Source organism: Neofelis nebulosa, chromosome 14 (assembly GCF_028018385.1).
Source record: "Neofelis nebulosa isolate mNeoNeb1 chromosome 14, mNeoNeb1.pri, whole genome shotgun sequence".
Classification (NCBI taxonomy): domain Eukaryota; kingdom Metazoa; phylum Chordata; class Mammalia; order Carnivora; family Felidae; genus Neofelis; species Neofelis nebulosa.
Window position 1 is genome coordinate 72,448,994 of NC_080795.1, and position 27,128 is coordinate 72,476,121.

Genomic DNA, 27,128 nt, shown 5'->3' on the forward strand with positions numbered 1-27,128 from the left:
AAAAGCTTCTGCACAGCAAAGGAAACAACCAACAAAACTAAAAGGCAACCAACAGAATGGGAAAAGATATTTGCAAATGACATATCGGACAAAGGGCTAGTATCCAAAATCTATAAAGAGCTCATCAAACTCCACACCCAAAAAACAAATAACCCAGTGAAGAAATGGGCAGAAAACATGAATAGACACTTCTCTAAAGAAGACATCCGGATGGCCAACAGGCACATGAAAAGATGTTCAACGTCGCTCCTTATCAGGGAAATACAAATCAAAACCACACTCAGATATCGCCTCACGCCAGTCAGAGTGGCCAAAATGAAGAAATCAGGAGACTATAGATGCTGGAGAGGATGTGGAGAAACGGGAACCCTCTTGCGCTGTTGGTGGGAATGCAAACTGGTGCAGCCGCTCTGGAAAGCAGTGTGGAGGTTCCTCAGAAAATTAAAAATAGACCTACCCTATGACCCAGCAATAGCACTGCTGGGAATTTACCCAAGGGAGACAGGAGTACTGATGCAGAGGGGCACTTGTACCCCAATGTTTATAGCAGCACTCTCAACAATAGCCAAATTATGGAAAGAGCCTACATGTCCATCGACTGATGAATGGATAAAGAAATTGTGGTTTATATACACAATGGAATACTACGTGGCAATGAGAAAAAATGAAATATGGCCTTTTGTAGCAACGTGGATGCAACTGGAGAGTGTGATGCTAAGTGAAATAAGCCATACAGAGAAAGACAGATACCATATGGTTTCACTCTTATGTGGATCCTGAGAAACTTAACAGAAACCCATGGAGGAGGGGAAGGAAAAAAAAAAAAAAAGAGGTTAGAGTGGGAGAGAGCCAAAGCATAAGAGACTGTTAAGAACTGAGAACAAACTGAGGGTTGATGGGGGGTGGGAGGGAGGGGAGGGTGGGTGATGGGTATTGAGGAGGGCACCTTTTGGGATGAGCACTGGGTGTTGTATGGAAACCAATTTGACAGTAAATTTCATATATTAAAAAATAAATTAAAATAAATAAATAAATAAATAAATAAATAAATAAATAAATAAATAAAGGAAAGCAGCAATGGCCAAGCACAGATTAGGAGACAAAGGACCTGGGATCGTGGGGTGCCTGGGAGGCTCCATCAGTTGAGCGTCCAACTCTTTTTAAAATTGAAAATGTTTTAATATTTTATTTTATATTTGAGAGAGAGAGAGGGAGAAAGAGTGCGAGCAGGGGAGGGGCAGAGAGATGGAGACAGAATCTGAAGTAGGCTCCAGGCTCTGAGCCGTCAGCCCAGAGCCTGACGCGGGGCTTGAACTCACGGACCGCGAGATCACGACCTGAGCCAAAGTCGGATGCTTAACCGACTGAGCCACCCAGGCGCCCCTAACTCTTGATTTCAGCTCAGGTCATGATCCCGGGTCATGGGGTCGAATCCCACATTGGGTTCCACACTGAGCACAGAGTCTGCTTAAGATTTTCTCTCTTTCTCTCTCTCTCTCTCTTTCTAATAAAAATAAATACATTTAAAAAAAAAAAAAAAGACCTGGAATCAAATCCAGACACTACCATTTACATGTATGGTACAGGGAAAAAAGATTCAACTTCCCTCAGCCCTACAATGGGGCTAATGACAGTGCCTTCAGAGGCTGTTGTGAATATTAAATAAGCTAATACATGTGAGAATACAACGTGTGTATCCCGTAAATGTTCATTCAATCCAAAGAACTGACATTTTACTTCAGGTGTGAATCTTTGTGTTTTTTTTCCGCGAAAAAGGTATTATTATTTGCTCTGATGATGCCAATTAAAATCAAAGAATAATATGAGCCAGAAATTTCTCTCCTAGGTATATACCAACAGAAATGCATGGATATGTTCATCAAAGGACACATATAATAATGTTCACAGAATAATGTTACAGCATATATAAAGCACATGCATGTATAAAGGCTCAGGAAGAAGTGTGCGGTTTCAAAGTAACAACTCTCTAGGATCCTGTGATACATACACAGCTACACTTCCATTCTTGGCCTTCATACTCCAGCCTACCTACGGTCCTGAATTGTACGCATTTTATGAATATATCCTTCCATTGGTTCATATATTTTATAATTTGCCCTATTCTCTGAGGAATATGATGGAATATAAATACATACATAAATACATGCGTGAGCAGGTGCACACACACACACACACACACACACACACACACACACCTGGCTCAGGCTGTCTTTCACATTCTCTGATCCTAAAAGGGGCCAAGTCTCTGGCAGGAAAATGGTCCCATGATCAGGAAGCCATGCATGTACATTCATAATAGGACAAACATCAACCAACACAAGTGAGGAGAAGCTTGACAGTGTAAGTAGGAAGGAAATGAATATGTTTACACTTTTAACGGAGCAGGCAAGTGACCTAGGGCTTTCAAATATTTCTCACGTCATCCTCAACACAACCCGGTAAAGAGAACATCGCTGTATGGAGGTTATGAAAAGTACCCACCAGGAGGTAGCTACTAAGCATTTGCCTATGTGCTTGAATCCAGTTCTGACTCCAGGACCACTTCTCTTTCACCCACACCATGGTTGGAAACCACCCGTCAGAAGAGACACAGATGCGCCATGGATCCTGGATGGATTTGGTCTGGGCAGTAGCTGCATCCTTGTGTTCAAACCCCAGGTCCTCCCTATTACCGCCTCCGAGACTGCAAAGCTTGGGAATCACGGTCCCACTTAATGCAGTCTGCTCTTCAGAATGCAAAAGGCTCTAGTTTGGGTCAAGCTTCTGGTCCATTGTGGCGATGTTATTTCAGCATAATTGTTTTTTAACAACCACACGTATCTGCTGACTTTAATAAAGGGCAGGTTTTATCCAACTCAACGGATCAGCTTCATTGTCGCCTGGTTCTTGCTGGGGGACCAGCACAGATGTTAAAGTCAAGCCGACCTGAGTCTGAATCCTCATCCGAGCCATGGTGTCTGGCTTCCAGGGGAGGTGCCCAACAACCGCCCCCACCCCCACCCCACCCAGCCCTGGAAAACAGCAGAAGCCAAAGGCATCTTGGCTTCTGTTCATACTAAGAGGGTAACAGAGCCACAGAGATTTATCCCTTAAGAAGACAGGCATAACTGTTCACAGCCCCATCTGCACGGCATCTGGGACTACCTTCAAGGCAAAATGTCCAAGAGGCTTCTGCTGCAAAGAATTATCCGAGGCCTCCCTCAAGGATCTGTCCCCTAAGCAGAGTCAGCTTTGGGACCTTAGCCTTCTTGAACCCAAGACTGGCTGCCTTACCTCCCCTGCTTACATTTTTACTGCCCCTACGTCCTCTCAGCTACAGACCTTCCCTGGTAGATACCTGAGGATCAACAGACAGAAAGGACCTAGGCAATGTCAAGGATGGTTTATGGTTACTGACTAGCATTCAGCCTCAGGGTTCTAGACCCTTGGATGCTGTGGTCCTTAAGCCCTATGCACACTCCCTGGTTAACATTCTGGTGGCCTGTAGGATGGACCACGGCCAGGGGCCCTAGAGAAGCTGAGGAGAGAGGCCCCCGCGGGCTCTGGTTATGGCTGGGGGTGGCAGAGGGGAAGCCGAGGAGGAGGAAGGCAAGTAAGAGAAGCAAGCAAGCAAGATCTCACCTCTTTCTGGTGTCACTGGAGAGGATTTTGAAAAGTGTAACAGAAAGAGTCAGCTAATGGTTCTACCAACAAAACACAGAGGGAAAAGGATGGGAAGGCCCATTACTGCCCACCCACCATGACTCAGAGCTCTGCCTCCATTATACCTCCCTCAATTCTTACACAATCCCGTGATGTCAGATGATCCCCATTTTATAGACGAGGAAACTGAGGTGCAGAGAAGTCAAATACTTGGCCTGTGTCCTAACAGGCAGGTCCGTGGGACTTCAAAGCCAGTACTGGCTTTCACCATCACGTGCGTACAGCCTCACCCCTGCAGAGGTGTCTGAGAAACAAAGGGGACGACATGAATTTCCTCTTGATCTGATGTCTTTTGCGGGGGGGGGGGGGGGGGGAGGCATACACCCCCTCCTCCTTCCTCTTCGGAGACACAAACACATTCACACAGCAAATAGAAATGTTGGGGGGGGGGGTGAAGAATTATGATCCATTTGGATTTACATTCCCTTTTGGGTCCTTGTGCCCAGCAAGTGTGGGCGCCAGATGCACATCCTGCAGCAACTCAGGTTGTTCTCGCCCTCTCTCTGGCTGGGAACTCTTCTTCAGAGGGTTCAACATGGAAACATGGAGGGGGGGGGGGGCCTCCTGGCCGCGAGGTGTGGAAACGTGGCCGGGCACTGTGCCCTGGGTGCCAGCGCCTCCCACGGTCCACACTGCCAGTCTCAGCGGACTCATACCGGGCCGGCTCCTCCTCGCCCTTGCCGCAGGAATCCAGGCGAAGGCTGACCGCCCAGGCCCACGTCTCTCAGCGACAGTGACTGTGCAGCCTGTGTGAGATCAGCGTGGCCTTCACTGGCTTCTTCAATTAAAAAAAAAAAAAAATTCTTGTTTTCCACTCGCATATCCAAGTTCAAATGGGGCAAGAGGTGTGAAAAGTTTCCTGAGAGCCGCTGAAAAAAATCCTCTATGTCTGAGGTGGGAGGACTTCTGCTTCCCCATCACCAACCTCAGAGATAACACAGACAGACACACACACACTCAAATACCATGGACAGACACACACGCACACACACACATACACTCAGAAATAACATGGACAGGGGCACCCGGGTGGCTCAGTCAGTTAAGCGCCCAACTCCTGACTCCGGCTCAGGTCACGATCTCGGGGTTCGTGAGATCGAGCCCTGTGATGGGCTCAGCGCGGACAGCACGGAGCCTGCTTCAGATTCTCTGTCTCCCTCTCTCTCTGTCCCTCCCCTGTGCTTGCCTGTGCATGCGCTCTCTCTCTTTCTCTCAAAAATAAACAATTTTTTTTTTGTATTTTGAGGGTGCAGAGTAAAAACAGAGAATCCCAAGCAGGCCCCGCGCCTGACACGGGGCTCAAACTCACAAACGGTGATATCATGACCTGCACAGAAATCAACAGTTGGACCCTTAATTGACTGAGACACCCAGGTGCCCCAATAAATAAATAAGCTTGTTAAAAAACATTAAAAAAAAAAAGAAAGAATGTGGACAGACCCATACATACCCACTCAAACTCCTGAGTCCACACATGATTGAGAGGCAGACATTTTGGAAACAGCCTTTTTCACTGAAGACCAGGCACTCACTATTTACACATGCCAAGCACTTAGCCTCATGGCTTCTGTGTGAGGTGTCTTGGGGGTATGTAGGATCAGGGCCGAGCTGGCCCTCGGGTCCACCAGGCCCCCTCCCGACCCTTCCCTGTCTTCCTCTGGACTCTAGGGGCCCGATCTGCTCTGAACACATCACAGGGCCTCTTGGCCCTACGGCCTCCACTTGGGTTTAGCCAGTGGGATTTCTGGAAGGGAATGCAGGGAGCAGAACATGCAGGGAGGCGGTGTTCCCCTCCTCTGCAGACTCCGCCCTCTCAGATGCTGGCTGAGGGTCTTCTGCACAAGCCTCTGTGCCCACCGCTTCCCAGAGCCCTCCCCCCGCCCCTTCAGAGGCGCCTGGAGTGCCCCGCCATCCCTGGCGGCTTCCCTACCCCCCGCCCACATTTCTCCAATGAGTCCTTTATGAAACTCTGCTCGAATTATCCTATTTTGAGTGTGCCATCTGCTTCCTGCTGGGACCCGGACTGATCCGGGGAGGCAGAGTAAACAGACAATTGCAGTGTAACGCACGACAATAAAAAACGATATTGTTTCCCAGCAAAGCACAAGAGCCCTGGGGTCTGACTGCTTGGGTTACGCATCCTGCTCCGCTACTTACTGTCTCTGTTCGCCTCTTGGATCCTCCCTTCCACTTCTGAGAAACGGGGTTCATACCAGGGCCTACCGCACAGGGCGGCCGTGAGGACTGAATGAGACAGCACAAGTAGGGCGCACCTAGCACAGCATCCGGCAATTCATCAGTGCTGGTGGATGCCAGCAGGGAGCTGACCGTGCAGTCCTCTCAACTCGGTAAGTGCCCAATATGTATCTGTTGAGTGGCTGATGCGCTAGGAGAAACAGGTACAGGGGACATGGAAAAGCAACAGGGCAATGGTAAAGAGAGAATCAGGAGGGACTGCCTGGAGGCGGTGGTGCTGAGATGCCTCCTGGAGAAGTTGGCTAGTGGGATGGCTGGCAAAGGGTGTCCCAGCAGAGGGGCCAGCAGGCACAGGTGTGTGAAGGCCTGACAAGCACAGCAGACGTGCGGTGGTGCAAAGAGCTCACTGCATGAGAGTGAGGCTGCCTGCTGGGCAGGGTAAGAGCTGAGGCCAGACGGGGAGGCAGGCCCGCCAAGGCAGGCCTTGGATGTCAGGCCGAGGAGTTGGTCTCTGCCCTAAAAGCCAGGGAGAGCTTCCTAGCTGCGGGGTTTAATGCTGAGAAGGCTCAACCAGGCTCCAACAAGAGCACACAGTAGGTGCTCTGCATACCCGCTGAAGAGCAGACACATCCCAGCGGTTCTACACGGCGAGATCTATCACCTCCCGCCCTCCCTCCTTCTTATACACATGTCAACAGACACCATGCTGCGATCCAGGCAGCTTGCCAGCCAAGGTGTTCACACGTGTCCTCACCTGATCTCATTAATACCATGGCCCACAGTGGGATCATGAAAATACATCTGGTCTTCGTCTCTAGTCGTTGGCACAGAGCCCCTAGCACCCTTGCAACCTGCAGACTGCCCGTCTTTTGTACGCTGAAGAGATGACTCGCGGGTAGGAGGCGAAACAGCTTCAGGATGATCACCAGAAAGATCTCCAGCCCAGGACGAGGGCATGGAGACCATTCAATCACCAATGGCCAAGGATTTAGTCAATCGTGCCTGTGTCATGAAATCTCCCTAAAAACCCCTACACTGTGGGGATCAGGGAGCTTCTGGGCTGGCGAACGTATCAATGGGTTGTGAAGGCAGGGAGCCCTGAGAGGGCCTGGAAGCTCTGTGCACCCCCCAACCTGCCCCGATGCACACCTCTTCCATTTGGCTGTTCCTAAGTTGTATCTTTTATAATAAACTGGAAATAGTAAGTAAGTTCAGTGAGCCATTCTAGCAAATTATAGAACCTGCTTAGGGGGCCATGGAAACTCCCAAATTTACAGCCCGTCAGTCAGAGGTCGCCCTGGGGCTTGCTGCTGGCATCTGAAGCGGGGGCAGTCTCGTGGGACTGAGCCCTCAGTTGGGGCCTGGGCTAAACCCAGGTGGCTAGCGTCAGAACTGAACGGAGTTGGGGGACGCGCAGTTGGTATCGGAGAACTGGAAAGCTGCCCGGGGTCAGGAGTGGGAGAAAAAAGAAGTCACTCTCATACTCTACACTTCAGGGCATGCGTTGGACATTCCTCCCCGCCTTGCAGCTGTAAGGCCGTCCCGGGTCCCACTGCCAGACGGGCAAAGGAGGACAGCACTCTCTGGGCTGCTCTGTCCTCACTGACTCAGCCGCTGACTCAACTGTCCCTCCGGGTGTGGCAGCCGGAGGCACCCGGAACCGGCCTGACACCACGCCCCAGGCCTGGCAACCAGCCTTGCCCCTTGTCCTCTGGCTCAGAAGTCCAGAAGCTGGAGAAAACCAGCCAGGAAGCCCACTCCCCTGCCACCCACCCCCCACCCCCTATGGCCGTCACCAGTGATGTGCTGGAGAGACGACTCCTCTCCTCCTATCAAACACCTATGTGTTGGGCACCCCAGGTCTCAGGCTGGATTCCCCCACGATCAGAGCCCAACACGAAGACTGAAAGAAAATGCACCCAGGCGGATGAATGGGGAAATAAGACGAGGAAGGGAGGAGAGCCAGTATGGGTACGTTAAAGAGCAGGTTATCACCATGGGCAACAACGTCCGATCCCATGGAGACTTCTGGGAAAGGCCACAGAACTTCAGAGCTGTGTGCATGCGGGGCAAGGGAACGGGAGCATTTATTCCCCAACTCTTGTCCTTCATGGGCTGAGGGTTGCTCCCAGAGAGTTAACGCTGAGCACTTCTGGAATGCAGAGGGAGCCTCGAAAGGCACAGTCCTGGGCGCTCAGCACATGGGAACCCGTGGGTGCCAAGGAGATCCAAACAGAGCACCAACGCTGTTCCTGAGGACTCCACACCTGGAAAAGGACCGCTGACCAGATACAGTCAGTCCTCAAAGAGGGATGCGGACAGACAGGTCAAGAGGTAATCAGAGTCCAGGCAGATAGAAGCAATGGCTGAGGGTGCTTCTAAGGTACAGCTGTTCAACGGAAATACAAGAAAAAAAAGAAATACAGTACAGCACAGGCCATGCGTATAATTTTAGATTTTTGATCACGACGTTACAAGTCAAAAGGGATGAAATTCAATTTTTTAAAGTTTATTTATTTTGAGAGACAGAGAGAGGGAAAGGGAGAATCTCAAGCAGGCTCCACACGGTCAGCGCAGAGCCCAACGCAGGGCTTGAACTCACGAACCCGTGAGATCATGGCCTGAGGCAACATCAGGAGTCAGATGCTTAACCCACTGAGCCACCCAGGCGCCCCGAGGTGAAATTCGTTTTCATAATAAACATTACTTAACCCAACACGTCCAAAATATTATTTTAACATGTAATCAATAGAAAAATTATTAATGACACAGTTGATATTCTTTTTTTTTTCACTCAGAGTCTCTGAAAGCTGGCCTATCTTATAGGCAAGGGACGTCTCAATTCTGTTCAACCACATTTCAAGTGCTGGGTAGCCCCACGTGGCTAGCGGCTACCATATTGATGGCGCAGGGTTCCATGAGGATCGCGGACCCAAGGTCAGACAAGGAGCTGCAACAATGCCTTCCCAAAGCACTTAGGATAAAATCTAAGCCCCTTACGTTGTCTCAATGCCTTACCTGACCCAGCCCCTGCCCATCTCCGTGACCTGACTTTTCAAACCTTCCTCCTCCTTTCCCACACTGCAGCCTTGCGTCCGGTGGTCACTCTCGGAATGTGCCACTCTAAGGGTCTCTCACCTGCTGTCCCCTCACTTGGACTTTCCCGGACCCAGACCTCTTCCTCTTTGCTTCTTTCCATCCTTCGTGCCACACTCCACAGCCTCCCTCCTCCCACCCTGCTCCCCGATCGCTGATTTTCTTAAATTATACGCCACCAGAAGTTAACTTCTTCGTTAATGTTATTTATTGGCTTTATTGTCTCTCCCGCTACCTACTGAATCCCCAGTCACTAGAGCAATGTCTGGCAAAGGAGAAGATGCTTCATTTAAATACTTGCGGAATACGTGAACGAATAGCCCTCAGATAGAGGAAGGACCAAAGTAATTCTGACGTAGCCACTGTGATTTATTTCCTTTTGCATTCCCAGGACACGGTGCTACCACCCCCCAGAGCTTGTTCCAAAATGGAAAAGCAGTGACAAGGGAGAGGGGCTGGAGGCGGGCAGTGGTGGTGGCTGCTATGGCCAGGGGGTGCTTTGCAGAAGAGCAGGGTCCTGGGGACTGAAATGGGAGCGTGCGGGGGTGGCATGGCATCCCCGGCAGAGGGAACAGCATGTGCAAAGGTGCAGAGGCACGGAGGAGCATGTTGTATGTGGTCAATACACATTAACTCTCACCTTCTCTGTTGGCATCCCCCTTCACAAAACAAGGGTTAGCAAGGCTCTTTACTCGGTGTTCCCCTGGGAATAACATGCCACCCCTAGCCTGGTGCCCACTCCATCCTTGCCCAACATGGCAGATAGGCTGCTGTCTCCTCCGGCCTCTCCCTTGAGGGTCTCCCTGAGCTCCTGCCACCAGGAGGACCCCTTTCTGGCCAGTAGCACGGGCCTGTTGCCAGTGAGCCTGAGACCCACACCCGTATCACTGACTGCTTTTGGGAAAGGGACACTCTCTTTACGATACACAAGAAGCCAGGAGGCTGTGAGCCCCGAATCACTAGGGTCCAACAGGAATAAAGCCTGCCTGTGGATTTCAAAGCCAGCAGAAAGGGGCGCAGAACCAAGAAGACCTACTATGTGCCGGGCACTGTGCTAACTGCTTTCATGGACTGGCTCATTGAATCCTCACTGCAGGAGGAAACTGAGGCTCACAGGGGTTAGTGGCTTGCCCAAGGTCACATAGCAAGGAGGCGTCAGGAGAGTCTCTTATTAACGGTTACGTATAAATCACAGTAAGATGAAGGGAGCAAGTCAGACAACCTTAATGGTGTCCCTGGACCCAACAGTGCCTGAAGCCAGCCCCAGCTGTGGGCTTTTCTTTCTGTTCCACAGCTTATGACTGAAAGATGTCCAACTGTATGGAACACTTCTGCCAGAGAGGTAGAAGGACTTACCCGGAGGATCTCCCCATCAGTCTGGGGACCACAGAAGGACCCAGGTCCCCTGGCTCCTCTCCAGGACTGGCCACCTGCCCTGCTTATGGCTTCCTGTGAAGACTGCCTGCCCTCTGTGTACCGGTCAAACTCATGTGAACTTTCACTTGAACTCCTGGCAAGGGGGAGCCAGAGCCCTCTAAGATTACACGTGCTCCTTCCAGTTTCTATCAGTTGCTTTATCCCCAAATAAGATCATGGCGTTCAATCCAAGAGCGATCCAAGACCCAAACCAGATAGATGGGACACCCCGAGGTGAAATGGAATGACCTCGAGTTACCAGCAGGAAAGGCCTTCCCTGATTAAAAGAAACACACGTGCCTAAGACCTGCCAGAAGGAAGGGGTGATCACAACTGTCAGGGCCAACATCAAAGCTGTCAGTGTTGCTATGTAATTTACGACCCGGTCTGCAGACAACCCTTCATCCCCTGTGATAATTGTCACCTTCCCTCTCCTGCTACTCAGAGAGCCCCACTGCCGGGCAGAGGCGGGAAAGCGGGACGATGGGAGTCAGAAGATGTGGGCTTCAGAGAGGGTGGAGCATGGGGGAATTCGGGCAAGACATCTTCTCACATGTCACATCCCTCAGTGGCTCCCGAGTGCCCAGTCACCCATTCACTCAACAAACATTTACTAAGCGCCCACTCTGTGCTAGGCACTGTGACCCTACAGATGGTGGTAAGTAAAAGTGTGACGCCCCCACCCTCGTGGCAGTTATCACCTAGGGAGAAAGACTGACATGAATAAAAGCCAGATGGTCATATACACTCCCCGCCCCGACACACACACACACACACACACACACACACAAAGAACATGGGGAGTTGCACAGGAGGTACACTGTGACAAAGCTAGCCACGTTGGAAGGAGGTGTCAGGTAAGGCTTCCCCAGGGAAGAGCCCTTTGAGCTGGGACTTGGATGAGCAAGAACTCACTAGAAAAAGGGGGAAGAGGGGAAGGGCGCCCCGGGGGGTCTCCCTGCCAAGGGCGGCATCTGGGAAGGTCCCAGGAATGGAGAAAATAGAGGTCTGGAGGGAACCAACAGAACCCGAGTCTGGCTGGAGGGCAGACAAAGAGAGGTGAGCACAGAGATGTGGTGCAGCAGGGGCAGGTCCCCCTAGGGAGGGGGGCGAGGGTGGGCAAAGGTTTATACTTATCTGAGGACAAGGGAACCATACAGGCAGGGGCCTCCACAGTGTCACCACCCTGTCTCCTGACCCTCGGATCCACCTCTCAACCCATCAAACTCCGGCCTGCCGGGTGGAGGATGCTCTCGCGGAAAGAGTACGAGATCTGCGGGGCTGCTGTGCCAGACGCCAGGGGCAGAGACCCAGACCCACATTTCAGAAGAGACTGATGGTCAAAGGCGGGGCTCAAGGTCTGAACTCTGCCTGTGATCCGATGGGATGAGCTGCACAAAGGAGGTTAGAGGAGAGGATGGGGAACACAAGGCTGACTCTCAGCGCACACAAATAATGGCCTGGAGGGATCCCCGAGGTGAGCCAGACATTGCTGTGCCGGAGGGTCATTGGAAAGAGCCAAAGCAGGGGCGCCTGGGCGGCCCAGTCGGTTAAACATCCCACTTCGGCTCAGGTCAGGATCTCACAGCTCGTGGGTTCGAGCCCCGCGTCGGGCTCTGTGCTGACAGCATGGAGCCTGTTTCGGATTCTGGGTCTCCCTCTCTCTGCCCCTCCCTGCTCATGCTCTGTCTCTCTCTCTCAAAAATAAACATTAAAAAAAATAAATTAAACAAACAATAAATAAAAGGGCCAAAGCAGAACGCAGACTCCTGCACACCCCTCTAAGGAAGCTGGCCAGAACTCGCTGGCTCTCTCCACCTCCACTTCACTTGGTTAGTGATGCGGGCACTTCCGTGTTTGCCTCCCTGGGACCCAGTACCCCCTTCTCCTGATGACTGTACTCCAAGTTTCCCTCGGGGAAGCCGCCCCTTCCCTGTTCCCATGGTGCTGACTGTACACCCCTCCCCCAGCTCTGGATGGTCAGGTGAGGTGGACATGTGACCCAAGTTGGACCAATGGGAATCGATTCAGAGATTTTGCTAGAACTTCTGGGAAGAAAAGCTCTATTTACTGGGGTCGTTAGGCTAGCGACTGTAGGCCAGCTCCCGGAAACTGCAGCATGCAGAACTCAAGGACGAAGCCAGCACAGGAGAACGCACTGCTGGGATGTGAGGGAGGAAGGGTGACATTCAGTGGTGATGCGGAGGGGAAAAAGAGAAACCAAACCTTTGCAGCCAACCATTTCTGGGGCCAGGTTTTAGCCCTTACCTCCTCTCTCGATGTGAGCAAGTAAATCCCTTTACTGTGTCAGCCGGTCTGAACTGGGTCCCTGTCACCCAAAACCAAGACGGTAGCTATACATTCCCTTGTGATCGAAGGCACGGCCTGCCCGCGCCCCATTACCGGGCGTGGGTAGGATGGAGCGGGCACGAGGGAATTCGGACAGCAGCCTCAGCCGCCACGCCTGCCACGGGTCTGAGTCCAGGGCCTGGCACACGAAGGACACACAACCACAGGTCCAAACTTGGCAGAACTACCTGCAGAAAAGCCATCGCCAATCTCCTCTCCTGACCAACCTTGCCATTTGGACACTTCTGACCCCTGGACCTCGCCCGGGAGAGGCAGCTAGAAGGAGACTCGCCCGGGCCACGGTCTGTGGCTCGGGCACCTAAGAGTCAATCATCCTCCAGCTAATGAAACGGCAGCAGTGATGAGGCGCACGGCGGGGCTCACGGGCCCTGCAGCCAGTCGTGTTAATCACCGGTCTGCAGGAACTGGCATGCCTCCGCCCGCGGTTCTGCCGCTGGGCCAAAAACGCTAACTCCACACTTCGCCGAAGCCTGGCGAGCACATTCCCACTTTGCAAGCTACGGTGCGTTCTTGCTGTGCGGATCGATTTTCAGGAAAACCTGTGTTGTTTATGAGCACCAAACCCCAAATATTTGCAGAGAAGCCCTTTTGGGAGTTTCTGGCACTCTGGGAACCCATACAAAGTGTTACCTATCTTTTTTTTTTTTTTAAATGGAGAAAATCGTTCTCTATTCATATCTGCAAAATGCATTAGCTCCTAGCTTCCTTTTAAACCAAAACCGAATCACTTGAGTATCCAAGGCTGCTGCTTTCTCTAAGACGATCTTTGTTAAGTTGTAACATTATGGATGACCCGGGAAAGAAAAAAATGTGCAAACAGAGACCAAGGTCCGTACAAAAGGCCGGGGTCCCATCCAATTCTCGATCACTGTATACACATACGAAGACCACCTCAGCTGTGAAAGGGTTCTTCAAGTAACAAGCCTAGAAATGGCATTTTATGTTGATGATCAAGCTTACGGGCCATTGATATGATTTCACCAATTTGTATTTATTGAACATCTACTATGTGCCAGGCTCTATGCCAGGCACTGGGATAACATTAGTGGATAAGCAGCCATCACCACTGTCTGCTGGGAGCTGGTGGTCTTGGTGGGGGGCGGGGCAGACACACACAAGTAAACAAATGATTCCAGATTGTTACAGTGCTAGAAGAAAACATGCAGGGTGCAGCCAGCGGGAATGCAGTGGCGAGGAAAGATCTGAGGAAGCAGCATTAAAGCTGAGACTCTAGGACAAGACTTGTCACTCTTACAAAGAGCAGGGGTTTGGGGGCCAGGAGGTGCAGGGAGAGTGGTCCTAGAGGCAGAGAAACAGCGTGAGGCAGAGTCCTGAGACAGCCAGTGCTCGCAGCCTCTGACAACTGGATTTCATTTTAGGTAAAACGGGCAGGGGGCATAGGGACCACTGATGGGTGTTAAGCCGGGGCAAAGCATGATCCCACATAGAAGCAGTGGAAAGAATAACCCATGTTGGCCAGCTTAATCTTGAGGTGCCTGCTAGACTTCCAAATGGAGATATTAATCAGGTGTTTGGGATAATCAAGTCTGGAACTCAGAGGAGAGGCTCAGAGGACACAGAGTTTGGAAGGACACAGTTAGTCAGCACACACAGGATCTCCAAAAACACCGTGAGGTCGGTTGGAGCCAGGGACGCCCCGCTGAGAGGCTGAGCAAAGGGGCAGGGTCCCAAGAAGAAATTCAAACGGTGCCATGCAAGTCCAAAGAAAACAGAGTTTTTAGCGGGACGGAGTGGCCAGCTGGGGCAAATGCCTCCCGGGAGCTGAGCCGACCCGCAGAGCAATTCTGAAGCTTTGACACTCGAGGAGGGGTCTCCTCTTAAACAGCTTTCCTGAGGACCCAGGGATGATGTAGGGACGTAGCAAATGGTAGGCATTCCAGGCTCCGGGGCCAGACTCCCTGTAACTGACCTCCACCTCTGCCGTTTCGCAGCAGCACGTCCTCAGCCAACTTCCCAAACCTCCACGAGCGTCAGCCGGTCTTTACAACAGAAATAATAGTATCTGCCTCACAGGGCTGTTGTGGGATTAAATGAGCTAATAAGTAGCAAGTGCTTAAGAGAGTAAATCGCCTGGCTCATGTTAAATGTTCAGTGTCAGCTATGATTATTGCTGTTATTGTTGTTATACTAATGAGAGTTAAGTGCCAACTGCTGGGTTTTGCATGCATAGTTGATCCTTGAACAACACGGGTTTGAACTGTGTGGGTTTTTTCCGATGAATGCTGTACAGCACTGTAAATGCACTGTCTCCTCCTTATGATTTTCTTCAGCATTTTTTTCTCCAGCTTACTTGACTGTAAGAATACATATAACATACCAAATACATACTGATCAACGATTTATGTTAGCAGTAAGGCTTCCGGCTAACAGTAGGCTATTAGTAGTTAAGCTGTGGGGAGAGTCCAAGGTTATATGCAGTTTTGACAGCATGAGGGAGGAGTCAGCGCCTCGAACCCCTCTATTGTTCACGGGTCGGCCAGACACCTGGGTGGCTCAGTAAGTTAAGCATCTGACTTTGGCTCAGGTCATGATCTCACGATTTGTAAGTCTGAGTCCCCCATGGGGTGAGCTCGAGTCCCGCTTCAGGTGAGCCCCACTTCTCTCTCCCTCTCTCTCTTGTGGGATTCTCTCTCTCTCTCTCTCTGCCCCTTCGCTCACTTGTACCCTCTCTCTCTCAAAAAAAGAAGGGGGAGTCAACCATAGTCACTTATGTGGCAGATATCGTTATCCCCACTTTGCAGATGGAGAAACTTGCCTAGGACCACCCAGTAAAGTTCTGAGGGTGTCACTGGCATTCACATACAGGTCAGACTCAGTGCTCATAACCACTGCTCTGCAATTCCTCATGGGATGCCAAGATGTTAATGTCCAGGGCAAGGAAGGAAATGGCCCACTCGTGTATCAATTGTGTGCTATGGGCTGAGTGTTTGTGTCCCCCCAGATTCATTTGCTGAGACCCTAACCGCCAGTGTGATGGTATCAGCAGGTAGGACCTCTGGGAGGTGATTAGGTCATAAGGGCGGAGCCCTCATGACTGGCATTTGTGTCCGTATCAAAGGGACCCCAGACAGCATGTGAGGACACAGTGGAAAGACAATCAGTCATCGTGAGCCAGGGGGTGGGCTCTCAATGGACTTGGAATCTGCCAGCACCTTGATCTTGCACTTCCCAGCCGCCATAAGCGTGAGAAATAAATGTTTGTTCTGGAAGCCCCTCAGTCTGCTGTACTTCTGTTCGAGTAGCCTGAACTAAACATTGTGTTTCTTCCACTTGTGTTTCCAGGGGGACCTACTGTTTTTAAACTGGTTCTGGGTGGCGCCTGGGTGGCTCAGTCGGTTAAGCACCTGACTCTTGGTTTCAGCTCAGGTCATGATCTCACGGTTTCGTGGGTTCGAGCCCCGTGTCGGGCTCTGAGCTGACAGTGCAGAGCCTGCCTGGGAGTCTCTCTCCGCCCTTCCCCCCACTCGCCCGGTCTCTGTCTCTCTCAAAATAAATAAGTAAGTAAAACTTTTAAAAAAATTGGTTCTGGCGTGCATATGGCTATTGGAAAACCCAGTTGTACCCTGCATCTCCCAGAGTCGCAGATTCATGAAGAGGTGAGGCTGTGCTGGACAAGAAGCCTCCTCGGGGAGGTGGGGGGGGGGCATGGTCCCCCATGTGCACGGAGCTCCAGCTTGCGGCCCTGCCTGTGCCACAGTGGCTCTGCTCCCATCTGGTTTATACACTAAGCCCTCTCTTAGCATGCACATGAACAAAATATTCTGCGGATACAAAAGTTTCAAAACTGCAAGACTCGTCTTTTCTCAGGCTGCACCTGCATCAGAATCACCTGTGGTGGTTGCTTAACATGCGGAGTGCTCGGCCTCACTACAAACTGAAGGAATCAGAAACAGCAGAGGGAGTTTGCTCTTTAACCGATCCCCAGGTAACATGCGTGCTTGTTCCAGTTTGAGAACCACGTGAGAATCTCTATTACTGCGCAGTCCAGCACACTAGCCGTTAGCCACTTACGGCTAATTTCAATTTCAATTTCGCTTCATTAAGACTAATTAAACTTTGGGGGCACCTGGCTGGCTCAGTCCGTTAAGCGTCCGACTCTTGATTTTGGCTCTGGTCATGATCTCCTGGTTCTTGAGATGGAGATTGAGCCCGAGACCCGAGTGGGGAGGCGGGGGGGGGCGGTGGGTGTTGTGTCGACATTGCAGAGCCTGCTTGGGATTGTCTCTCTCCCTCTCTCTCTCTGCCCCTTCCCTGCTTGAGCACATGCTTGTGCATTCTCTCTCTCAATCTCAAAATAAATCAACTTAAAAAAAAAAGGTTAAGTAAACTTTAAAAATTCCATTTCTCAGTTGCACTAAGCACATTTTAAGTGCTCAACAGTCACATGTGGCTAATGGACACCACACAGAACATCCATCATTGTAGAAAGTTCTGCTGAACAGCCCAAACATCTAGACCCCTAAATCCACTTGAATAATGTACCTCATGTGTTTTACACCAAGCCACTAAATTCAGTCATCATTTCCTACCATTTTTAACTATATTCAAGGCTTCATATGCTACCTAAGGAAACAGTATTATACCTTCCGTATTGGCCAGAAATTACCTGCCATGTATCTATTTCCCCCGACACACTCCAAGAGCCTCGAAGGCAAGAATCATGCATGTATTATTTAGGTGTGTATACTCAGTGCCTAGAGCATAAATAAATGCTTGGGAATTGCTTAATTGGCCCACATAACATAAATGAAATATGAAGCTGACAGTGATTTGTCCTTGCAGAAAGCACTCACCAGCAAATCCATTAGGATGGCTAGTATCACAAAAACAGAAAATAACAAGTGTAGGCAAGGATGTGGAGAAATCGGAATCCTTGTGCACCGTTGGTGGGAATCTAAAATGGTGCAGCCGCTACGGAAGACAGTAGGGAGGTTCCTCAAAAAAAAAAGAAAAGAAAAGAAAAAGAAACATAAAAATACCATATGATCAAGCAGCTCTACTTCTGGGTATATACCCAAAAGATCTGAAAGCAGGGTCTTGAAGTGATATTTGTGCACCTATTTACAGCTGCATTATTCACAATAGTCAAAAGATGGAAGCAATCTATGTGTCCATCAATGGAAGAATGGAGAAGCAAACTGTGGTACGTCCGTAACGATGGGATATCAGCCAACCTTGAAAAGGAAGCCAATTCTGACGTGTGCTACGACACGGATGAATCTTGAAGACACTGTGGTAAGATAAGCCAGTCACAAAAAGACCAATGCTATACGACTCCCCTTTTATGGGGCACCTGGAGTCGTCCAATTCATGAAGAGAGAAAACAGACTGGTTGGCTGCCAGGGGCTAGAGCAAGGGGGACGTGAGGAATTGTTAATGGGGCCAGAGGTTCAGTTTTGCAAGATGAGAAAAGTTCTGGAGATGCATAGTGGTGATGGTTGCCCAAAAACATGAATATAATTAATACCACTTAAAAAAATCATTAAGATGGTAAATTTTAGGTCATGTGTATTTCAGCACAATTAAAAATGCTTTAGGTAAGTAAATAATACATTTGTGTGTGTGTGTGTGTGTGTGTGTTAAAGCATTTATCAACACCAACGAGAAGAAACTTATCAGCCCCATGGCTTAGAGACAATGTCTTTGGAAGAACCCTGATTCACAATCTACGCAATGTGCCACAGGCGAATGCTGGAGGCAGAGGGAGGGAGACGCGAAGATGAGACACAGAGAGGCATTGTCAAAAGCCTGACCTGGAACCACACCTCCACAGAGGGAGCTTCTGTGACAATCCCAGGGCAAAAGGGAGCCTCTGGGTTCCCTTGACTTATTCTACCACTTAGAATCCTCGCCAACAGCACTGCACCGAGCTGACCATCAGAATTCCTGGAAAGGCTTCACCCTGGGAGGTTCTGATTCCATACACCGGGGGGGCTTTATCTTTACAGGGTTCTGCAGGGGAGCCAGGGTTGGGAGCCCCATTCTGTATAACTTGTATCTTCCTCATATCACGCTGTATCTCTTAATGCACCCGCTGTTCCCATCTTCCCATCTGGTTTGCAAACTTCTCGAGGGGAGTGACTGTGCCTTATCTCAATCCTGAGCATCAAAATCACCTGTGGAACTTTTTTTAAGACTCCAGATGCCTGGGGTCTACCACACATCTATTAAGTCGGCATCCCCAAGCATCTGTATTCTTTTAAAAGCCCTCGAAAGGGATTCTGATCACACCCCTAGACAGAGACCTACCGCACTGTGGGCTAAGTGCTTGACACAGGGTCTGCTCCCATTTGCTGAGCGTTAGGACGCAGCCCCTTTGACTAAGTATCTGAAAGAGACAATGCGTGCGTTTCGTCTGTGTTACTGATTCTAAATATTTTACTAAGAACATTTTGCACAGGATTTAAACCAAATGATAAAGAAAAGACAACAATTAGCAGTTGGCAGGCACCTAATACGTGCCAGGGGCCCATCACGTGCTTCATGTGTATTTTCCCACTTAATCCTCAGTCCTAGGTCAGGAAGGTACTGTGACCTGTCTCCATCTTACAGATGAGAAAACCGAAGCACAGAGAAATTAACTCACTGCCTCAAAAAATGAAACTTTTTAAAAAATAATTATTTCCTTTAAAAAAAATTTTTAATGTTGTTTATTTTGAGAGAGACAGAGACAGAGAGAGAGACAGAGCAGGGGAGAGGGAGAGAGAGAGGGAGACAGAGAAACCCAGCAGGCTCTGTGCTGTCAGCACAAAGCCCAACGTGGGGCCCAAACTCACAAACCGAGAGATCGTGACCTGAGCTGAAATCAAGAGTCAGACGCTTAACGGACCGAGCCACCCAGGTGCCCTGAAATTTAACTTTTTTTTTTTTTTACGTAACATTTAGATTACACACATTTCATAACTTTAGAAAAGTGATCATAATCTTTTTTAATGGCTACATTGTTTTTCAGTATTTTACCCTAATTTTTTTTTTTTTTATCATTTTGTTCTAATTTGTTGAATCCTCCTTGTAGGGCAGGTTTTTTATCTTGTTTACAACTGTTTACCATTTTAAATGGACATCTTCATGCTGGGGTGGAGGCGGGGATATTTTCTGTATTTCCAAAAGCCTTTCCTTAGGAAAGATTACGCGGAAATGTTCTGACGGTGAGTGGCATTAAATAGTGAACCAAAGGGGGCGCCTGGGTGGCTCAGTCGGTTAAGCTCCTGACTCTTGATTTCGTCTCAGGTCAAGATCTCACAGCTTGTAAGTTTGAGTCCTGAGTCAGGCTCTGCACTGACAGTGTGGAGCCTGCTTGGGATTTTCTCTTTCTCTTTTTCTCTTTCTCTTTCTCTCTCTGCCCCTTCCCTACTTGAGCTCTTTCTCTCTCTCAAAATACATAAATAGGGCGCCTGGGTGGCCCAGTCGGTTGAGCATCCAACTTCAGCTCAGGTCGCAATCTCACCGTTCGTGAGTTCGAGCCCCGCGTCAGGCTCTGGGCTGATGGCTCAGAGCCTGGAGCCTGCTTCCGATTCTGTGTCTCCCTCTCTTTCTGCCCCTCCCCCATTCATGCTCTGTCTCTCTCTGTCTCAAAAATAAATAAACATTAAAAAAATTTAAAAAAAAACATAAATAAACATGAAAAAAAATTTTTTTAGTAAGTACTGAACAAGTCTCCATCGAGGGGAATGTGGGAATGAGCTGGGCAAGCCGTCTCTCCTGGATGGGCCATATTCCTTGGCACAGTCCTCACCAATGAGCACCAAATAGCTACGATGGGCCAGGTGCTCTTGTGAACGCTTTATAGATTTGATCCCCCCTGGTCCTCACAAGACCCGTAGGGTGAGGTACAGACAGGCTGCCTGAAACAGAGAAAGGTGAAGAAATGTACCCAGATTCACAAAACCAGCAAGAGCTGAACCAGGATAGGAAGCCACAGTTCTAACCACCAAGCCAGGCCTTCCGGTCAAGGCAGGTGTCCCCATGACACCCTCAATCAACCACCCCAAGAAACAAACAAATGACAGTGGCGGGAAGGAGCCCCGCCCATCACTCGGACCACACCAGACTCTCTCTGTAAGTGCGCCATGAAAATGTCCGCTTCACTTCCCTGGCACAAAATCCAGAATCGCTCGCTCAGAGCCACAGTCTCTGACCTCGAGGGTGCGTACCTTCTAGATGCAGAGAGAAAGTGAAGGAAGGAAGGGGAAGATGATCACACTCACTCCAGAGGCTCTGGTAGGGGCTTTGCATCATTGTAATGTATATAGTTGAGACATGCTGAATTGTGTACCCCACCCCCCCTCCAAATGTTGATGTCCTGGAGCCCGTATCCATGAATGTGAGTTTACTTAAAAACTCGGTCCTTGCAGATGCAATTAAGACATAAATTAAGATGAGGTCACACCTGAGTAGGGCAGGCCCTTATTCCAAGGTGACCGGTGTCCATAAATTTCTTTCTTTCTTTCTTTTCTTCTTTCTTTCTTTCTTTCTTTCTTTCTTTCTTTCTTTCTTTCTTTCTTTCTCTTTCTTTCTTCTTCTTTTTTTTTTTTTTTTTTTTTTTTTTTTTTTTTTGCAACACAATAAACTTCTCTTGTCTTAATCACCAAGTTTGGAGTATGTTGTTAGAGCAGCCCTAGCAATGAATTCAACACTGCCTGGCCTTCCAGCTCTAGCAAGACAGAAGCGGTATTTTGTTCATCTCGGGGTCCCGGGAACTGGAGCCAACTCCCTGGCACGTAGTAGGGTGCTGACAGTGTGTTTGAGTGAGCGAGTGAAGAAACTAATAAAGTACAAACGCGGTCGGAGAAGGAACTGTATCTTTAATCTTGACAAGAGACCAGAGCAAATTAGGTGCTCAATAAACATTGCAGAATGAATTTTTTTTTAAGTGAATGAATGAGAAAAATGCAAAAAATGCAAAGCAGGGGATCTTATTCGTCTGTTTCCCAGGGATTCATCAGGGGGCCTGGCACACAGTAGCTGCTTAATATATTTGAACCGGGGTGGGGGGTGAAGAGAGGGAGGGAGACCATCAAGATCAGAAACACAATTTCCCAAACCCTCATCCAGGTGAAACGTTCTTCCCTTTAAGGTATCTAACCAAGAAATGGCCAATGCCATGCAATAACCCAGTGACTTGTGAGCAGCCTCAATGATACTGAAAGGGCTTTCACAGTGGAACTCGAATGCAGTTTTTCCAAAACACATTTCTTTTTCTTTTACATCCAGAAATCGTAAGGCTTTCCAACCCTCCCAACAATGTTAGAAATGCAGCTCAGAGTTGAGAGGTCAATGCTTCTGCGTTCAGCCCGAGGGACACATTTCCCGTCCATGCACAGCCTTCATTCCTGACCCCTGCCCTGTGGCCAAAAAGGGACATCAACCAGGCTCAGGGAAATTCAATTTGGGTTGACAGCTGGCAGCATGATAACAACGGGGCGTCTGCCTTGACCCTTTGGAGAAGCAAAGGCAGGCGGGGGTGGGGGAGGTCACGAAGGTTTCTCTGGGGCTTGGTAAACCTCCTAAAGGAGGGTCTCAAGTTTCGGCTGGTTACTTTCCACATCCGGAGGAAAACCCTGATTTCTACTGCTGGCTCAGAATTCAGTTCTGCTTCCAACCGCTCTCCTGGTGGTATGTGGGGTGAGAAAAAGGAACCACGTTACTCTTCACTCCCCTGGACCTGAGCTTTCCCAGGAGTGGCAATAACACCGTGGCGAGGTGCGATTTCAGCCATTCGTTCACACATGCGTTCACATTAATAACCCACCAGACCAAGTATGAGGTCGCTGGACTTAGGCCTCAATGCATGTAGAGAATCTCTGCTCCTATGGGATCCCTGTTCTTGTCTCCTGAACTCCCAGCTCCGACTCTCCTCTGCTCCACGGACACCAAGTGTAGCATAGCAATCGTCAGAGTGACAAACACAAAAAAGCAGAGCTGACCCCTTCTCAGTGGTGGTTAACAGGCAAGGGAGGAACCAGCTTTCTGTTACCGGATGTCGCCCTCACGTGATCGGCTCACCCCCAGATGCTGGATCTCTCCTGCCTGTCGGGGGAGGCGGTTGAGGGGGACACCTACGTTATCTTAGCAAACACAGACCCTGTGTGTGGCGGGACTAGTTTGCACGCCCTCCTGTGGCCCCAGGGGGGTCGCACGCAGAGGCTGACCCTGGGGCAGTTGATCTGTATGGCATTTAGCCCTTTGCTTTGCTTCTGAACAGAAAGCCCCACGAGAACTGGCCACGCCTGCTGCTTGCTCCTTCGTATCCCCAAGCGCTCTGGCCCAGGCCCCTGGCACCTAGATAATAAGCAGTGGAGGCGCACATCATACAAAAGAGCCAACACGGGGCGCCTGGGTGGCGCAGTCGGTTAAGCGTCCGACTTCAGCCAGGTCACGATCTCGCGGTCCGTGAGTTCGAGCCCCGCGTCAGGCTCTGGGCTGATGGCTCGGAGCCTGGAGCCTGTTTCCGATTCTGTGTCTCCCTCTCTCTCTCTGCCCCTCCCCCGTTCATGCTCTGTCTCTCTCTGTCCCAAAAATAAATAAAAAACGTTGAAAAAAAAATTAAAAAAAAAAAAAAGAGCCAACACACGAACGAAAAGAAACAAAGGTAGCAGCTTAAAGACAGCCAACCAGGCAGGTGTGGGTTTCGCTCATGCTCTGTGTGCCCCATGATGTGCTTCTATTGAAGTATAACATAAATACATAAAATTATTTGTGTCACAGGGGCACCTGGGTGGCCCCGTCGGTTAAGCGTCCGACTCTTGGTTTCGGCTCAGGTCACGATCCCACGGTTTGTGGGTTCAGGCCCTGCATCGGGCTCTGCGCTGACAGCACAGAGCCTGCTTGGGATTCTCTCTCTCCGTCCTTCTCTGTCCCTCCCCTGCTCTCTCTCTAAAATAAACAATCACGTTAAAAAAATTTTTTTTTTCATTACCTGTGTCACAGGTGTGCCATCCAAGGAATTTTTACACCTGTGTCACCAGCACCCAGGCGGGGAAACGGAACATCCGCAGAACCTCAGGAGCAGGCCTCAGGCTCCCTTCCCGCCGCTACCCTCACCACCCGGGGGTAAGCCGCGCCCCTGCCAGCTGCAGGACACCTCCTGAGTTACCTATCCTTGCTGACTCTTTGCTTCACGTTGGGAAAACGAGACTTGCCGCGCTGTGTTTAGAACATGGGTGCGGTGCCTGGCCAACCACAGAGGTACAGCACTAACACTCGAAGTCGTGGAAGTAGTGATGGCCACGGTACCAGCAGCAGCCAGGGCAGCAGAAGTAACAAACAGGAGAGGGAGTCAGGACAGGGGGCTGCAACAGTAGGAGCAGCAGGATCAGTGACTGTGAAAGCAGTGGTGGTAACAGGAGAGGAGTAATGGCGGTAACAGAAGCCGTAGTGTTAACAGCAGAAGCGACAGGAGCTAACGCTTTGACAGCAATTATGTACATTCCAGGCACTGTTCCAAGTGCTTTACCTTAACTCCTCTAATGCTCCAAGCCACCCTTATAAAGATGCACAAAGTATCATTTCACTGAAGCCCTGAAAGGTTAAGTGGCTTTCCCAAGGTCACGTTAACTACGGATCCAGGGATCCATGGATCCAGGGTTCAAACACCAGCAATCTGGCCACAGAGCCTCTCCTCTTTCTTTCTCTGTCTCTTTCACTCTTCATTCTTTCCTTCCTTCCTTCCTTCTACTTATTTATTTTTTTTTTTATTTTTTTTTTTTTTAATTTTTTTTTCAACGTTTTTTATTTATTTTTGGGACAGAGAGAGACAGAGCATGAACGGGAGAGGGGCAGAGAGAGAGGGAGACACAGAATCGGAAACAGGCTCCAGGCTCCGAGCCATCAGCCCAGAGCCTGACGCGGGGCTCGAACTCACGGACCGCGAGATCGTGACCTGGCTGAAGTCGGACGCTTAACTGACTGCGCCACCCAGGCGCCCCTACTTATTTATTTATTTAGTGAGTGAGTGAGTGAGCAGGGGAGGGGCAGAGAGAGAGAGGGAGACAGAGAATCCCAAGCAGGCTCCGCACTGTCAGTGCAAAACCCGACGAGGGGCTCGAACTCACAAACCGGGAGATCGTGACCTGAGCCAAAATCAAGAGTCAGACCCTTAACCGACTGAGCCACCCAGGCGCCCCCGAGCCTCTCCTCTTAAAAGCAATCTTTCCGTAACTCTTTGCTTGGCAAAGAAAGGCTTGTCCTCTAAGGTTCTCTTCTTTGTGTACAAGGAGCAACTCTCCATTTTGGCAAGCACGTGGTCTCATAGAATGAAGACCGCATTTCCCAGCCTTCCTTGCAGCTGTGCAGAGCCTAAATTCCAGCCAACAGAATATAAGTAGAAGCAGCAGATGCATTACCCAGAAGCATCCTTAAATGGAGAGAGCCTGCCTTTCTTCTTCTCTTGCCTTCTTCCTGCTGGCAGATATGATGTCCTGAGCAGCAGCAGCTACAATGGACCATGAGGTGACTTGGGAATGAAGGCCCACATGGCAGAGAAAAAAGAGCAAATGCCCGGCTGTTGCGCAGATTGCCACAGCAGCCCTGCACGACTTGTGTCTGAACTTTCAGGTAAGGGAGAAATATACCTAATATCTTCTTTAAGCCAATGTTCATTTAGATTTTACAGGATTCATAGCAAAACCTAATCCTCAATAATCCTTGCAATTATAATTAATATCACCTGAAAAGACCCCTGCAAAACTATCACTTTTGTGTTGGACTCTTGACTTAAAAACAAAACAAAATGAAACATGACTTTGTGTATCCCGCCCCCCCCCCCCAACAGACAAACTGTGAACATAAGCATACAAAGCCTCATTGACCCTGGAAGGTAGGAACAGTTCATGTTGGGGTCACACTGAAGCCCCTCAGGTTGGTCTCCCTGCCTCCAGTCTCTCTCATCCGTTCAGGACACTTTTGCTTGTCTTATACTTAAAAACTATTTTTATCCTAAAAACTGAAATAATTACGACGCTCTATATGTGCCTCCTGTACGCAAGTCACGTTATTGTCTAGTTTTGTCTAACCTGCGTGCAAAAATATAAAACATAAATATGATGATTTCCCTTTCAGAGATGAAAGAAACAGAGAAGGTCAGCGATTTGCCTGAGGTCACACAGCAAGTTGGTGGCAAAGCCAGAATTCCACCACTCCCTCCAGCACCCAGGCTCTTTCCACCACACCAAGCTGGTTTCTGGGAAACACCAGTCACAGCAGACCCATCCTGCGTCACGTGACCCTGGCAACTTTAAGATTCTCAGACTCTATGACTCTTCTCTGCCTCTTCTTGCCCACTCTAACTTTTTATCATCCTTTAACACAAACTTCCACCCACTGAGGCCAGATGACTTGGATTCCATCACATGCCCCTACACCAGGCCTCAGTATTTCCAGCTGCAAAATGGGGCAAATCATACCTCCACCAAGAGGCAACATGGCAGAGAAGAAAAAGGCAGGAGACCCGGAGTCAGGAAAAACTGACTTCAAATCCAGCTGGGCACATTCTTTACCTGTAAAATGAATGTAGCAATTCCTACCTGGTGGGATTACTGGGTGGACTGAACGATGTTTCTAAGAGTCGCTCGGCTGAAAATAGCACCCATCCCTGACAAGTGTCATCCTTGTTACTATTCCTGACTTCATCCGGTGCCACCACCCTGACACATTTCCTTCTGCACAAAGGACACGGGTGATGTGGCAGCAAGCACTCTGAGAAGCCTTACAAATGCCACACATGTGTTTGCCACTAATATTCACACCCACCGTGTCTCTGTCAGATTCTCGTCCGCAGTTTGCTCAAATTTCGCATTTCAACCCCCGCCCCAAGAATCCCTCCACATTTCCCAGGCTGTGCGCTCTGGACAGGATGGGCTGAGGCCACTCACCGATTCCATAGCGAATCTCTCGACGAAAAACTGGAGAGCCTGGAGGCTGAAGATCTCATGTCTCAGCCGTCACATCAGAAAATTACCTGGATGGGGGCAGGAGAAAAGGGGACAAGCGTCATCCAGCGGGACCGGGCAGAAGACATGGTCTCAGACCAACACGCGATTTCATTTGGAGGCTGGCATCCTCGTTAGGAATGTTCCTACACCACCGAGTGGCCGTCCAGGAACGGGAAGGAAAAGAGCCAGCAAACCACGGTTTCGGCGATCCACTTTGGAGCTGGTATCGCCACTCTTGGATCTGTGCGAATGCTCAGGCAGCCTTCGTGTGTTCTATTTCTAGTTCTACAGCGGAGAGCAATTTACAAGTCATTAATTTCTCTAAACATGAAATCAGAGCGTGCTCACAGGTGCGACAGACAGACCCAAGCAGCT

At 49.7% G+C, this 27,128-nt stretch overlaps 1 protein-coding gene across 2 annotated transcripts in view; it reads right to left on the bottom strand.

Annotated features, from left to right (window-relative positions):
- The window catches only part of ASAP1 (ArfGAP with SH3 domain, ankyrin repeat and PH domain 1), a 352,683-nt gene that overhangs the window by 292,722 nt on the left and 32,833 nt on the right, over positions 1-27,128 (bottom strand). For both annotated transcript variants that reach the window (XM_058699088.1, XM_058699087.1), the window contains exon 2: positions 26,694-26,779. In XM_058699088.1, the coding sequence (XP_058555071.1) occupies positions 26,694-26,752 (59 nt within the window). In that variant the 5' untranslated portion in view covers positions 26,753-26,779. The remainder of the gene's footprint in view (positions 1-26,693; positions 26,780-27,128) is intronic.